The sequence below is a fragment of the Corella eumyota genome, chromosome 5, assembly GCF_963082875.1.
Source record: "Corella eumyota chromosome 5, kaCorEumy4.1, whole genome shotgun sequence".
In the NCBI taxonomy this organism is placed as follows: Eukaryota; Metazoa; Chordata; class Ascidiacea; order Phlebobranchia; family Corellidae; genus Corella; species Corella eumyota.
In genome coordinates this window covers 8,951,019-8,967,374 of record NC_137494.1, presented here as the reverse complement: position 1 = coordinate 8,967,374, position 16,356 = coordinate 8,951,019, and the positions used below count along the sequence as shown (strand labels likewise).

The 16,356-nt window shown below is 29.7% G+C and overlaps 5 protein-coding genes across 7 annotated transcripts; 1 reads left to right on the top strand and 4 right to left on the bottom strand.

The window, feature by feature from the left end:
• The first annotated feature begins 347 nt into the window (after positions 1-347).
• On the top strand, positions 348-2,462 carry LOC145752022 (uncharacterized). Its single transcript, XM_082568205.1, has 3 exons — positions 348-649; positions 1,199-1,346; positions 1,499-2,462. Exons 1-3 carry the CDS (start codon positions 398-400, stop codon positions 1,849-1,851), a joined length of 753 nt encoding a protein of 250 aa, XP_082424331.1. The 5' UTR covers positions 348-397; the 3' UTR covers positions 1,852-2,462.
• Positions 383-7,333, bottom strand: LOC145752019 (ceramide synthase 1-like). Of its 3 annotated transcripts, none has more exons than XM_082568202.1 (7): positions 7,041-7,333; positions 6,554-6,713; positions 6,173-6,353; positions 5,668-5,829; positions 5,280-5,427; positions 4,786-4,880; positions 383-787 (listed from the first exon to the last, which is right to left on the bottom strand). In XM_082568202.1, the coding sequence occupies exons 1-7, from the start codon at positions 7,278-7,280 to the stop codon at positions 730-732; spliced, it is 1,044 nt and encodes a 347-aa protein (XP_082424328.1). In that variant the 5' UTR covers positions 7,281-7,333; the 3' UTR covers positions 383-729. The 3 variants fall into 3 exon arrangements, with proteins under 3 accessions (XP_082424328.1, XP_082424327.1, XP_082424329.1); XM_082568201.1 differs by lacking the exon at positions 383-787 and adding an exon at positions 2,540-2,775; XM_082568203.1 differs by lacking the exon at positions 383-787 and adding an exon at positions 2,807-3,791.
• Positions 7,334-7,338: 5 nt separating this feature from the next.
• On the bottom strand, positions 7,339-8,704 carry LOC145752020 (rRNA methyltransferase 1, mitochondrial-like). The gene has a single exon (XM_082568204.1). It carries the CDS (start codon positions 8,702-8,704, stop codon positions 7,667-7,669), a length of 1,038 nt encoding a protein of 345 aa, XP_082424330.1. The 3' UTR covers positions 7,339-7,666.
• On the bottom strand, positions 8,679-9,134 carry LOC145752023 (diphthamide biosynthesis protein 3-like). Its single transcript, XM_082568206.1, has one exon. The coding sequence runs from the start codon at positions 8,928-8,930 to the stop codon at positions 8,679-8,681; it is 252 nt and encodes an 83-aa protein (XP_082424332.1). The 5' UTR covers positions 8,931-9,134.
• Positions 9,135-9,579: 445 nt separating this feature from the next.
• LOC145753436 (uncharacterized) lies at positions 9,580-13,248 on the bottom strand. The gene is made up of 7 exons (XM_082569847.1): positions 13,183-13,248; positions 12,695-12,905; positions 12,190-12,364; positions 11,552-11,680; positions 11,187-11,316; positions 10,569-10,970; positions 9,580-10,131 (listed from the first exon to the last, which is right to left on the bottom strand). Exons 1-7 carry the CDS (start codon positions 13,246-13,248, stop codon positions 9,580-9,582), a joined length of 1,665 nt encoding a protein of 554 aa, XP_082425973.1.
• Positions 13,249-16,356: the final 3,108 nt, after the last annotated feature.

Here is a 16,356-nt window from a genome sequence, read left to right as displayed (position 1 = left end):
TAAACAAAAATTAATAACAACAAAAGTTAGGTCACGTGGTTAACAGGTTGATAAAAGTTGTAAACAAATCCAAAAATAAATTTCTATAAATAAGATTCTATTAATAGGGATACTTAGATAACGGATATCAGGATATGGTATATAAATAGAACCTTAAGACTGTAAGACAGGAAATCCAAACCTTACTTGTCTAACAAACAGACGAAAGTAAAAAGTCTATTATAAGATATTAATCATTTTATTTGCAATAAAGTCTTTAAAACAAGTTTGAGATTATTGAAATGTTGATTGGCTAAGTTGAAATATTCCTTGTTAAATCTACTCTAGAAATTTAAACATATGCACACTTGAACTTAGGGTTCTCATATTTGCTTTTGCTACTGTAAAAACCTTAAATATGAAAATTATATGTGCCGGACTGTGGAAAACTGGCACAAAAAGCCTCGCCCAATGCCTCAAGAGTTTTGGCTACTCTGTTTATGATTATGAAGAACAGTATATTTATTTGCGACCTTTGTGGGAGAAATTTCTAAATGGAACGGTAACTGATGAAGAGATTTACGAGGCATTTAAAGACATCGATGTGTTGATCGATGGACCGACAATTGTCTTTTGGGAGGAGATTTTTAAAGTATTTCCGGACGCAAAGGTTAAGATTATGGTTAATTATGTTTTTTTGGTTAAATTGAAGCTTCAAATTGCTGTATAAAATATACTTGATCAAATGGATTAAACCCCTTTTTTGTATATATCTTTATTTTCGATGTGGAAAGGTCGAGTGTGCAACCTAAACATAGAGTAACATGAATAACTCCAGGTCTCAAGATGCCTTTGGCATTTTGGGATATTACATAGATTATAATTGCCTGGTAATTATGCTGCTGAATAGTGCTGGCTTAGCAGAAGTTTATAGCGCCTTACTTAAGGGCGCTACAGCATAAGAGCATTGGGGATTGAACCCTTGACTCGTGGTGGTGTAGCAATTGTTCTCACCACTACAACCGCGCTGCCGGTCAATATTATGATCCTTTAAATCAATTTAATCCTGTATACTTCATAGAAACCATTATTATTCTGTTACATTATATATGTATTCACTGGTTAGTTTGTTTGCAGAGAATTAAAATTTAATTGACAGATGTTATTCAAATTACATACAGCCAAATATAAAACTTATTTAAAACCATTGCATTTTTAGGTTATTTTAACCCATCGAGATACAGAAGATCAGTGGTGGAACACCTGGAAAAACATGGTGGCTGATTTTAGAAAAACTCGATTTCTTTATTATGCCATGATATTAACACCCTCGGGACGATACATGTCATCGATAGGAAGTCGAGTGTGTAAGTGATGCAATTACAAATAATTTAGTTTTTTTTACTGCACAAACATATACAAAACATAACAAAAACAGTATATATAACCATAATTTTCAAACCTTTTAAAATTTTTCTTTATATTTTATTTTTAAAATATTTTTGACAAACGGTTTCAGTTCGTCTAGCATGGGGCGTTGATGCAGATATTGGTTTTAGCAAAGATCAAAACGAACGTCTTTACAAGCTTAAATACCGCAAGCACAATGCCCACGTCATTCACTCTGTGCCAGATGACCAATTATTAGTTCATTCAAGCAGCGATGGGTGGCCAAAACTATGCAAGTTTCTAGATAGAGAGATTCCAGACGAGCCATACCCCCATAAAAACAAGAGGTCGAGTATTTTCAAGGATGAAGCGAACCATGGTATTCTTTTTGCCAAGCTGACTCGTGAATTGAAAATCTACGGTTTTGTGTATTCTGTAGCAATTGCATCAGCGATCTACTTTGGGTATTCCTATTTTTGTTAAAATTACAGGGTTCCTTATTATGATTTAGCCCTGCCTAAAAGAACCATTTATTCATAACCTTTTATACTTAGAATATTGTACTACTAATTTTTTTTTTTTGTATATATCTTTATCCTCGATGTGGGAAAGTCGAATGCGCGACTTAAACATAAAGTAATATCAGTTACTCCGACCCAGTCTTGAGTTGCCTGTGGCAGTTTGGGATATTATAGATTATAATTGCCCGATAATTATGCTGCTGATTAAGTGCTGGCTCAGCAGGAGTTCATACAGTTTATAGCACCTTACACAAGGGCGCTACAGCATGATATCAGTGAGGATTGAACCCACAACCTCATGTTTAGTGTAGCAAGTGTTTTTACCACTACACCAAGCTGCCGGTAATTGGTATATGCTTTGCTGTACTGAAATAACATTTTAGTTTTTGTTGTTTTAATCATTCCTGTGATTGTATAACACTTTCTGTTACTTCTTTAATTACAATTTTATATTCTTTGCACTAAATAATTAACATTTATCAAAATGACGACACTTCTACCATTAAATCCTCAATTAAATTTCATGCTGTAATAATTAAAAAAATAATTTTACAACTGCAATAACTTACTTTTTATCACCTCCAGGTAATAATGACTACCTGTATTTTTTTTAATTAGTAAGATTGGTAGTATATACAATTTTCAAAACTGTGTTATTATTTTTATCATAAATTGTATAAAGTACAAAATCAGTTATTTTTTAGTTTTAAGGACACCATAGTTTTAAAATTTAATCAAAATTAATTTAAGGGTTTTTATATTTTTCCATTTTATCATAATCATGCAGCACAATAAACTATGAGATTAACCCGTCTTGTATTTATATTGCAATTTTTGAAGGTAAATACGTGAATATAGTTCATCGCAAGTGGTCATAGAACTAGATCTGAATATTGGAGAAAAAATCAACATAAGAAAACGACAAATAATAATTTCCGCGAAAAATAATCAACTTTTCAAAAGATTCACAGCAAAAATATGATTAGTTTAATTTTAAAGAAAACTAATCATTGAGTCTAAATATTGTAACAATTAAAATAAGATTAAACAGTGCAGCATAAGATTATAAAAATATCACAAATTTTTTAAATTGTTCGATAATATTATTTAAAATTTTTTTATTTTTTGAAATAAATGCTGATTAAGCAGTTTAATTCTATAAAAAAATGCAGTGTTTTTTGTTATAAAATGAATATGATCACCTGTATTGAGATATTTTTTAAGCAGAATAGACAAAACACAATATCTAAATTACAAAACCTAATAAAAACTGTGTTACACATAATTATAAATGGTATTTTTTTTAAATAATTCTTGATAAATATAAGACCACTTCATTAAACAAGAAGCACCCCAATCAATACAAAAATTAAAAAAATTACAACAAAAAATCATCAAAATTTTTGTCAATTTCTAGCAAGTGTTTGCCTAAATGTCATTCTAAAACAAACTAAATTAAAAAAAAGCTAAAAATTCTGCAAAAAATAATTAGCAAGAAAATTGACAATAAATGGAAAAATGATAAAGTAGGCTAATGATAAAGAAGTGATATTACATTAAGATCTTTAATAATTTTTTTTGTTAAAGAAAAGCAAGATTGCAAAAGCAGCACATTAAAATAAAGAGTCAACATAAGTCCACTATTCAAAAAGCATTTACAAACAATCAGCCTGTATAAATGAAAACAAAACTTAATCGCAATTAGTAAATTATTTTACATGACTGATTTCAAAAAAGTTAAACTGCAGATAAAAAAATAATTGTAACAAAATATTGTAATTGCCCGATAAAAATACAGAAAAATTTAAAAACCACTTTTTATTTCTAGAATTGATGTTACACACAGTTTTGTATTCCAACAAAAAATTTGCTGAACATTAAACAAACTTTCAGTTTTAATTTCTGCAAAAACAAAACAATAAAATTTAAACTTAAAAAAAAAAAAAAATTAGATAAACCATTACAAATATACAGCCTCAAACAAATGAAATGCATTACTTAGTAAGATTATATTGACAATTAAATACTTTTTAGTAATTATTGACTTGTCAAATACATTTTTCTGTTTGTAAAGGTTTTTTTACCTTGAAAGTAGTTTTCAAGGTCATTAAACTGTAATAGCACAGAGAAAATGACCTTTAGGCACGAGGTATTTAAATAAGACATGTGGCGTATGATGGGACCAGGACAACATAATTTAAATTTTTTTACAGACTTTAAGCATCTGCTTATTTTTAAATAAAAAAAAAACAGAGATTGGTAAATTTCCGGCAATAAAGTTTTTAGTGGGTTTTATGTCTACAAAACACGACCTATACACAACAAAATTTTTTGCTTTAAATTAAAAGTTTATTTGTTTAATGTAATTTTTTTTTTCTAAAACGTGGGTTTGGTCAGTTATGTAAACAAAAGCATTGAAAGTTTTAAAAATATTGAAAACTTTACCAAATCAATTTATGTTTACCCATAAGGTAATTACATCTGTGCATCCTATCTATGCTAACTGTATACAGCTAAACCTATGATAATTTACGAAATGATAATTTAAAATCTACTTTGAACATTTACTGACAAGCCTATATCCCACTAACTGTGTCACTGGACATAATTAAGCGAATGCAACATAGTGATTAATAACCATAGACTATACTAGTAATTAAGCATGGTTATATAATGCAAGCACTTGGTAACTTAAAAAAATTATGTTCAATGCATTATGGAAAAATATAACGTTAGTCTGTAATTTGTGGCCACAAATATTAATTATCCTATTTTGTTAAATAGAAAATAAAACAGAAAGTATATAGCATATTGTTTTAGAGATTATGTAATATTATTTTTACACTCCCTGTTTAGTAGTGTTAAACTAAATTGTTGCATAAAACACAAGACTTACTGTTTTTTAGTTTGTGATTTTGCGTCATATTCTCTCGAGTCATCAACTTCTTTGATTTGTCCAGTCACCACTTTCCATCCCATAACAACAATAAACTAAAAAAAGGATTTGAAAATTATTAAACACAGTCAACAAAAATTAACTTTAACTAAAATTTTGTGTTATTTAAACCACCTAATATTGTTAGATTTTGAATAAAATGGATTTTTTATTTTTTAAAAGTCTAAGTTTTATCGTAAAGAAAAAAATTTATTTCATATTTTTTGTAAAAAAAACTATATAAAGAATGTATATAAACCAAAGTTCAAAATATAAGGACATCACAAAACAGCTAAAAATTGTTAAGGTGTGGGTATTGAATAATTTATATTTCTAAATCCTTAAGTGTGATAAATTGTACACTATTCCCACCCTTGTTTAATAATACATGTGTAGTAAATATTGTGATTGTATTATAATAATATGTTTTACTTAAGAGGCTTTTAACATCTTACCTTAAACCAATAAATGTTAAGCACCAGTAGTAGTAGTAAAAGGCTGTTAAAAAAGTGGTAAAATGGTATATGAGCGTTCACAGTTCTACTGACATGAGCAGCAGCGTAAATGGCCTTTAACGGAAACCAGTAAAGGCGAAATGTATACCTAAAAAATTTTCACAAAATTTTGTAATTGTAAAAAAAATAATAATTTTATAATAGGCGAACAAAAAAAATGGTTTTAAATTTATTTATTATTTTTTAATAACAGGATTTAATATTTTAATTATATACATACATAGCCTATATTTTATATGTATATACAGTAAATTTAACATTAGAAAAGATAGTACAAAAAATATCAAAAGTCTGAAATCTTACTAAAACCTTTTTTATTACAACTTACCATGCAACACCAAATAACACAAATCCAATGGTTGAAATGGTGTCACAAATAGTAAACCACCAGCCACCTTTGGTTTTATAATAAACGGCCAATTTTGTTGCTTCTAGTAAGATATCAGTGATATCATGCAAAAACAAAACTAATACTCCTACTTTTGTATATCTGGTCATTGAATAAATAAGTTAATTATGATAATAATTCAAGTCATAAAAAATAGAATAGAATTCTAGTTAACAGTATGTGAGTAATTCTTCAAACAACTAATAATGTATTATTCATGAGTAGTAATTAAACACTACATAATTGAAAGGCTAACAAACGTTACTACAATCTCAATTGCATATTTTTTTTTTAAATATCTATTTAAAATAAATTAAACTGACAGCCCATTTAATTTTACCTTCGAAATAATAAAAAAAAGGAATTATATACATCTTAATACCAAATTCAGCAGTTGATAATTTTAATATTACTGAATGAATATTTAATAAAAATTCCTTTTTACCTAAATGTATAAGAGAACCCAATTAATAGTAAAGTAATGCAATGATGCAGTAACATTACTATCGAGTCCTTTCTCCAGACATCAATAAACAAAGTGCCATATACAGAGTGAACGTAGAAGCTTAATTGGACCATGTAACAAATGTAAATGTCCATATCTACCGGCCCTGTTGCTTTCCAGCCTTACAAATTAAAAAAAAGATTTATTTACATCAAAACTTCAAATGAAAGTTAAAACCATGTAAAACAGTAAATATCAAGTATATACATATTTCATTAAAAACTAAATCAAAATAATACAGTTTAAAACAAAGATTTGACATTTTTTGTAGAGACTTACACACAACATCTGGTTATACGTGTTTATACTATGTAAGCTTACCATAAAAAGTTGAAGGAGCATCAAAGAAGTAGTTGTGTTTGGTGAAGAACAGAAGGTAAATAGAGTATGACCAAGTACATGAGTAAAACAACAACTTCCACGCACTTTCTGGTGCCTTACTTGCTTCCTTTTCGTGCAAACCGGAAATGCCAATTATTGGCTGAAAGAAAAATTTAAGTTTTGATAATGCCAAACTATTTTTTAGCTAATATTGTTAAATAAGCAAGATATCAATTTAATAAAGGGTATGTAATTGTCACTTGAAGGTAGTTGTGTTACTTTTAATAAATAACATACCCCTACTAATTTGATATTTACCTTATTTAAATATATGGAAGGTATATATTGATTACATTAGTATTATTGTCATTAAATCATAGAAACAAAAAAATGTTATTGTCAAAAAAATCATTTAAACTTTTGGATTGTCTACCAAATTCAATTCAAAGCAAAAAATTATTACTTTGCAAAATATTGGAAAACTTACCCGGAAAATGTAAGAAGACACAGCATATCTTAAGAAGGTCCACAGTACGGCAAGGAAAACTGTGTTAGTCACATCCCTCCTTGTTAAAACAGAATATTCCTGTATTGAAGATATCACTCCTCCGAAAGTTTTATCCTCGCTGTTTAACTCCTTCCATGTTGAAACGAAAGTCGAGTAGACGTCGTTAACAAACAGCTTATAAGTCGGTGACGAAAAATTATAATTTATTTGTGACTGCATTTTGTTTAATTTATTTACTTAAACAATTAAGCACCTTTAAGTTTTAATCTCTAGCACCTGAAATGATAAAAAGTGTGGAAAATTACTGAAATAAAAATTTGTAAACCTTATAAAATACAGCAATATAACTACAGAATTTATTAGTAAAAATATTTATGATTTAAACTAAAATGCACCACTCTAAATGTTGTACTTAAAGATTAGTATACAAAATACACTAAAATATAAGAGTTCTAGGTAGACAAACTTATTGTTGTGTGTATTGGACGTGCTAAAAATATAAAAACAAAAAAGCATAAACAAGCCCACTGTCTTTTTTCTAAGAATAATGCAAATATATGATGATTAAACAAATGTGCCTTAGATTTAACAAAAATCAAATTAAACTACTTGTTTTTTTGACTGTTTAAAAAATGATGGACAATAACGGCAGCTGCAGACCCAACATTTAAACAATCAACAAACAAATGATCATCAGAATTTTTTCCAGGTTGAATGGTTACCAGTTTTGTACATTTTTCCTTTATGGAATTTGAAATCCCGAATCCCTCACTTCCAAAAATCAAAACAGTAGGTTTAATTAGGTTTATCGAAATAAGGTTTTGAACCGGAGGTATTTTATCTGTCATTATTTGTTCATCCGAATCTGTTCCAATTATATCCCAACCAAAACTTTTTAACTGTTCAATAAAATCATCACAATTAGTAACTGAATTGAGTGGTGTAATTTCTGCCGCGCCACTACTTGCCTTACTTGCCGTTGAAGATATGGGCGCACATTGAGAAGTTAAAACTATCTTGTCTACCCCTAGAAAATGACATGATCGAATAATATTTCCGACATTCATGGGGTCTGTGATGTCATAAAGTAACACCCATAATGGCAGCTTTCCTATGAGTTCAAATGTTTTGAAAGTTTCCTTAATTTCGTCTGTCGATATCTTTTGAAGTGGTAATTGCCCGACTTCCACGCAAACACCCTGATGGGGGCGCTGTTGAGATATTAAATTTAATCTTGAGATTGGGACATATTCAATTGGGATGCCTCTAATTTGTGCATCGTCCAAAATAAAATTTATGTGGTCGTTGTCAGGTTCTACTAACTCCCATTTAGAATTAACGAGAACTTTTAAAATAGATCGACGCGACATTTTCATAACAATTTCGCACACTAATCGTCCATACAAATACTCAGAGTCCGGTAAATTTTTCCATTTGTCTATTTTTGAATATTTGTTTGTTTTGAAATTCTTTTTTTTGAAAGAATGATTAGACGATGAAAAAAAACTTAAACTTTTAAATGTAGTCTGTGGGACTTTACAGCTTTTAAGTAACCTATGGTAAAACATACCACTTTGTAAATTATAAGTTTTACAGTATAGAGATTTAAAGACCAAGTTATGCAGTTTGTTTAAGGATTTCATTTCGTGCCCTGATTTTGTATTCCTCTGTTAAAAAGTCGTCTGGATCGTAAATGACTTTAACAAGAAGCGAGCAGCTCGGGCAAGTGGCTACGTCCTCTCCTCCTTGTAGCTCCTCCAGTGTGATCTCAAATTTGTCGCCACACGGACAGGGGTAGTAGTACGTCTCGGAGTCTTCGTCGAATTCAAAATCTTCGATTTCTACTTCGTCGTGATATACGTCGGTCATTTCGCAATAACTTGGCGAATTTTAAACACTACAACCAATTTACAAAACAATTGCTATCAATTGTTTTTAAATGAGAGTGAAAATTTAATGAATACTGCCTTGAACAAAGTAAAACTACGCTCTGATTTTGAATTCGTCCTACTCTAAACTGTCTAACGCACCGCACGTCCGTAAACGTAACCACTTATCTCCGCTTTACGTCATTCAACAATCACGCCACACGTTATTGATCGTTTCGTTTCGGTTCAATATATTAGTGTTTCCAAATATAACACAAATTAATACAACCAATTTTCCTTAACTTTGGTTTTTGCTTAATATTTTTCCTGCCAACTGAACTCAATACACTTGAAGGTAGTTACGCCAATCAATTAAAAACGAGGTAAAATATTATAAAACGTATTGAAAACAACACCTGCAGCATGATGCGGTAGATAAAACACTTAACTTAACTACATGGGCTTCTGTTCGACTCGGGCTTTTAAAATGTTGTAGCACCCTTAATTGTATAACCTCCCGTTGACCCCAAAATTAATAAACAAATTATCTATTGAGCAATAATATTTCGTTACTCTACCTTAAAGCTGTATATAGTCGGCCTTCACACACATAAATAAAATAAATATAAAAAACACTTGAAATCATAATGTTAAGATACACTTTTATCAAGATGGTTATTATCTTTTCCACAACAAAATAAAAGCTTTATACGTTTCCAAAAAGGTTTCAGAATTTTTTGAAAGGCCAACTTAACTTCACCTAGTTGATAAGAGTAAATAATTGGGTTTAAAGTTGAATTTAAATGAGTTAAAAGTATTGTACAGTCGGTCAACCAAGCACGATATTGACAGTTTGGATAAAGTAAACAAACTGTGTTATATATGTGAAGAGGTAGCCAACATAAAGCAAAAACAATAATAACAGTAAACAGACTACGAGCTGCCTTAAATTCTTTTCGAAGCAACTTGCTCTTTCGTCTAAGAAGCTGTTTTTTGTCGGAGTTAAGTTTGTTTACGAAAAGACAGTTTGACACAGTTGAATCACGTGTGCTGGTATAAAAAAAGCTACCTAAGAAACGTTTAAAACTCGGATGAAAGCGCGTCAAACTTGTTTTACAAATAGAGCACTTCGTTTTAGAAGAAGTATCTTGACACAGTGAAGTATCCGTTGTAGGAGAAATAGTCATGCGACAATCAAAATTCTACAAATAAAATATGAACATAGCATAAATATATATTTTAACATACCTATTTTTACATACCCAAACTCGACCGGCTGCGTGGTGTAACGGTAAGAAAACTTGCTACACTACTAGGTCGTGGGTTCAATCCTCACTGCCTCGTGCTGTAGAGCTCTCAGGCGAGGCGATATGAACGCTATAAACTCCTGCCCAGCTAGCATTTAATTAGCAGCATAATTACCGGGCAATTATAATCTATATATTATCTTAAACTGCTAAAGCAACTTGAGACTAGATCAGGGTAACAGTTGTTACCCTGTGTTAAGGTCGCGCATTCGACCTTCCCACATCAGGTTAAAAAAATATACAAAAAAGTCACAAAATAGACTAGGAAACGTACAGAATATGAAAATATATTTAAATAGCAGTTATTTAAAAAAAAGGATAGACTAACTTACCAATGAAGAACTGCGTCGCATATTGTCGTTTTGTTTAGTTTCTTTGACTAAATCCTCAACAGATTTTGAAATTGGTTGTATGCTTCGCTTTTGTAAACAGTTTTGGCATATATACCCATCTTTAAATGTGCCAGTTTTTTTATTGTTGCCCATTAACGGAACCGTGGCACACTTTGTAAAGGTATTTTTTGAGGCACTAAACGTAATACTGTCAGCATCCTGCCCGTGTGTGATCGAATATTGTGAATCACAAACCGTTCGATTGCTTGTTGTTAAATTTTTTAATTTAACGGAAAATGATATTATTCCCGACGCAAGGGAAGTAGAAGAAGAATTTTTTGAACCAAACTTACTGGATCGAGGTATAACAGCATAAATCTTCTTCAGTTGTTGCTTTGCGGACTGTGATATAAACATAGTAAAATAAAAAGACCTAGTATTGTATTAACATGAGTTAAAATATAGTATGAAAAAATAGTATGGTAGGCTACACGACTAGTTAGAAATGCAGATATTGATAAGATAAAGCAGCAAGTTTTTAATTTAAGACAAAGAAACCAAATTGGTTTATTTTAGAAATAATATAAAACAGAACCGAGTAAATAAAAAAATACTTACGCGAAATATTAATGCGTAAAGGATAAGCATAATCGTCAAAGGTAGTAGAACGCACACAAAGAAGTTGAAGTACACCATGTACTGCATGCTTATAATTTCGGTGAAGTAGCAATGTTTAACAACAGCGCCGCTAAAAAAATAAAAATATTTAGATATTAAAACAAATGAAACAAATTATATTAAATCAGGTGAAAAGTTACAAAAATTAAAAAAATGGAAATGTAAATAATTGTAAAGAAAATATAAAAGAATATCTGTTAACAAAAATTTGTTCTTATTTAATTAGTAATGCCCTAATTCATGATCTAGTTGCCTTTTCAAATTAATTTTAATAACGTAATTAACATACAATTTATCAATCTAACCTTGTATTGTGATATGTTGGTGTGTCATGCATCCATCCTAGTTGTGGAGCAAATCCTATAATTGCACCAAAGCACCAAGCCAACGTGATTCCTATTTTTACACGGAACGAATTAACTATTGACCGGTATCTAATTTCAAGAAAATAAATTAAATTATTCCCACAATTAACTGTTCCTAGTTTTCCAACAGTTACAAGTGATAAGTAAAACTTTTATAAGCTTTGTTCTAAATTTTGCATCAAAATTAATGTAAGGTTTTTTTTTGTATATTTTTATCCTCGATGTGAAGGTCGAATGCGCGTAAAATCAGTTACTCCGAGCCAGTCTTGAGTTGCATTTTAGCAGTTTGGTATATTATAGAGATTATAATTGCCTAGTAATTATGCTGCTGAATAAGTGCTGGCTCAGCAGGAGTTTATACCGTTTATAGCGTCTTACTCAAAGACGCTACAGCATAGGGGCAGTGGGGATTAAACCCACGACCTCATGGTGGTGTAGCAAGTGTTCTAAACAGTACACCATTTTAAACTATGTATAGAGTTAAACAGGGTCAAGTAAACCAAAACATTTACTAAAAATTACAAAACACTTTTTAGTAAACTAATACTTATTTACTAAATCGAAGATTGGCAATTTACCTTAGCGCGTAGTAAATGGCAATGAACCGGTCAACGGCTATAATCAACAAACTAAAAATTGAAACCTGGGTAAGAAACAAAACTGATGAAACTATAACGAAGCACAGACCGCTATCCACGACCGCGTGTTGGTCTGGTCCGTTGTTTGTTGTTGCATTACTAGCTATTACTAGACCTAAAGATATAATAACTTTAAAGAAAAAAAAATTAAATGTATTCTATTGGTTAAATAGTTGGGCTATAGATTTAAATTATAATAACCATGCCTAAGTATAGAATTTACATCAAAAATGTTTAAACAATTAACTGTCAAACTAGGTATGGGCGCTTAGAAAAGTAATTTTTGTCCATTTATGGTGGCTTTTAATTTAATGCCATAGCTGTTATATACCGCATTACCCAATTTATTTAAAACCATTAAAATGTACTGCAATTTATTCAATTAAAGTGCTATCTTATATTCATCATTATTTTTATGCAGTGTCAAGGTAGTTTTACCACTAACCAATTCTTAAAAGAATAGCACTTGGTATTCCTATAAGACCCACGCCAATATCTGCCACCGCAAGACTAGCAATAAGCCAGTATGTTGAGGTCTGTAAACTTTTAAACCGAAAGATAGCGACTAAAACCAACAGATTACTAAAGATGCACATAATCGCTATAACGACTTCGGCTGCAATGTAAGCGACGACTTCAGCCGCAATCGTTGAATTCTAAAAATAAAATTTTACAAAAATAAATAGTGATGCTAAAAAAACAGAAGTATTATATTTATAAATATACACCTTAACCACAACAACGAATTTTATTAATAATTTATTACTGAAAAATAGTAATCCAATTTACTCTTCCTGTACAAATTTCTAAAATGTATTTTTAGATGTTTCCAAATGTTTAAAATGTCATTTGTTTGGCATTCCCTAGAGCGTTTTTTAGAGTGGCCGACATGTAATGCATTTTTAATACAACTGTCATTGTTCACAGACTAACCTTATGTATATCTCTGTATTCCCCGAGCATATTTTCTGGTGACGCGACTTTTGCTAGTTGCCGCATTCCAAGCCCTATTAGTTTTTAAAGTCTACAATAATAAATAAAATATATAAAGTTTAAATAAACTTGGAATATAATTGTCTTACAATATGAAATATACAATTAAATTATATTATTTTGGTATCCTGGTCAAACAAAGGCTGTATTCGGCATTTGTTTTGTCTTTAATATTGTAAACAATTTTTCTTCCAAAAAACAGCTTTAAAATAGGGCCAAACCAACTGTATGCCTTGGTTGTTGAGTAAAAAAATAAGTGTTAATAAATAATTTTTTTTAATTTTTTGCGTCCGAACGAAAAATCAAAATTTAACAACAATTATAGCGAATCGTAATTAATTAACAATGTTACAGAAGTTTCCTAACATGCCAGTTAATCGTGCGGGTCAAAAAATGTTTAAACTAATGCGTGCACCCATATTATACTGTGATAAATTGATACAATGTAATTAAAAACCTATTATTGTTACGTCACCCAACTAATTAAAATAAATTAGTCTGTTTTATTAAATTAATAATATAATTTAATATTTAAATTTTAAACAAATAAATATTACTTTAATAAATAAAAATATTTACTTTTATACAGTTGACTAAGTTCTGGCTAACTTCTAAAACTTTTTTTTTCAAATAAAAATGAGATGTTTAATTTTCTAATGGCATGACCATATTATTTAATAATTAGTGCCAGGCTACAAACTATAACATTTACTATAATACATATATTTAAATTCATTATGTTATTGTCAGAATAATTCTTTTTGAGCCTGTAAGTGCTAGCCTAAACTTTTATCTATTCCAAACTTCTTTCAACTTGCTATACAATTTTAAATAATTAGATTGTTGTATATGCTGACCGTACTGAACTTTTATAGCCAAATGCCTCGCCTGCGGTAAGCTTAACGAATATTATTTCACAAAAAATTCAACTTTGAAATAATATAATAATAATAAGATTACCGTAGGACATTGCTAACAAAAACTAGCCATCAATAATTTACATTTTTTTCGCGCCTATTCTTTAAAAAAAACAAGAAGAAGTTGTATACTACTGTAAATAAGCAACAGCCCGTAACATATACAACCTATAATTATACAATTTTGTTTATATTTTATAAAAAATGTATATACAATATTTAATTACGTTGCATTTAAATGTAATTAAAGTAGACAATAACTATCATTTGGTAATTTTACAGCGAATTTATACAATTTTTTCGTGACTTTAGTTTTTTTATTGGTTTAAAATTTTCTAGGAAAAGTTTCAATGCCTTTCAACAAGAAACAAAAATTTACATATTGTGACGTTTTTGTAAGGATTATGCCGGGTAACAATTCCAGAGAAAAATTTTGATCTACCTAAAATACTTTCTCCTTACGTCTGACATATAAAACGAGGCAAGATGTAACGTGTGCAACTTCATGTAATTTATATATTTTTTTACTTATATGACAATTTGAAAGTCGAAAATTGTAATTTAACAAAAACTGGAAATATATTATATGGTTTAATTTGAGCATTCATCTAAATATTAGGCGCTGCAATATTAGGCTAACAGTGATAGACTTATCTGCAGTAGAACTGTATATGTGATATTGCAAAAACATTTAATATTCATTAGACTTTTTTGGGTTTTTAAGTAATCTAATACAACCAGTACCATACCCTATCTACCAAGAGAGTTCACCTTCGACTGATTACAAAAACCACTATTCTAACAAATAACATAGGCTATGACAACCTGCAATTTATCTAAATAGTTACAAGTTTTTTTTAGATAAAAGAACAGCTAAATATAGCAAAAACTGATAAGCTTCAAAAACTGAAAAGCTTCAAATCTGCTTCATCATTGTTGTTTAACAATTCTACATGAAAAAATTGTATGCACAAACTGTTCACTGTTTTAATGTAAGCTAACTTTATAGATACACAACCTTATATTTTGTTAGTTTGAAGAAACGCCTTTTTGTAATGTATGCCTCAATTTGTTTTAATCAGCTGGTCTCGGTCTCCGTGTGCGTTGCTTTAATTAAGCCTATACATCATTAGGGCCACCAGCGGTTGAAAGCCATGACAAGTTGTCTATTTGAATAAGATTTTAAAATAAATTACAAACGGTATTTAGATTACGTAAATTTGAGTAATGTGAAAACTGGTAACATAAAATATACTGAAGCCTTCTATATACCATTTATGTTTACAAAGAAGTATTATTGAGATGAAAAAAACAGCCGCATGATTTTTTGGAATTTTTTGGTCGATTAACGACCTTATTTTTGTGTAGAAAAGCGGTTAAACGTAATTTTATTCTGTAACGTTATTACCGAAACTCGTAATAATGACACTAACTAAATAGCAACAACACAGTTGTCGACAAAACAAACAAAAAAAACTTTTTAAAGTAAAAGTTAAGATTAATATGATATGCTAATGCCTATCGCGTTTTTACTTAAGCTGTATCCGTCAGTATATAAAAATTAATACAATCATAAAAATAAACAAAAAAAAACAATCTTAGACTTACCGATATGCCTAAATGAAAATATCGCTTGGTTTGTTTAAATAAGCACTACTACTTTTTAGGTAGAAAAATAAACCTTTACATAGTCATATAGCCTTAACATTTCTTCATTTTTGTCGCCAATTTCCATTACATATAAAAATCGAAACAATTAAAAGCAATTGGCCGCCTTGGTAAATGTCATACCGTTTTATAGCTTTATATAAACGACGATGACAATATTTCAGTCGAGATCATATTTAAAAATCAATATTTATAATGACACATACCACCAGAAATGTGTAAATAAAAAATGTTACACTTTTATGTTTAACTTAATAAATTTCAATCAGTTAATAGAATGGAATGTTATTTTCAAGAAACAATCAAAGTTTTTATGCCATGTATACAAAACGTCACTTTTACTATATCTGCATCCTTATCAGGCGGTGATAATTAACTAAAGATCAATAAAATAAGATTTGATAAAATTTAAAATTCCTGTCGATCAAATATTATCAAATAGTAAACAGTCGATTTAAAATCTGTGCTAAATGACTGACAGCTGTTATTTTATTTAAATATCGGCCACAACTCGAAAAAAGCAAATTTA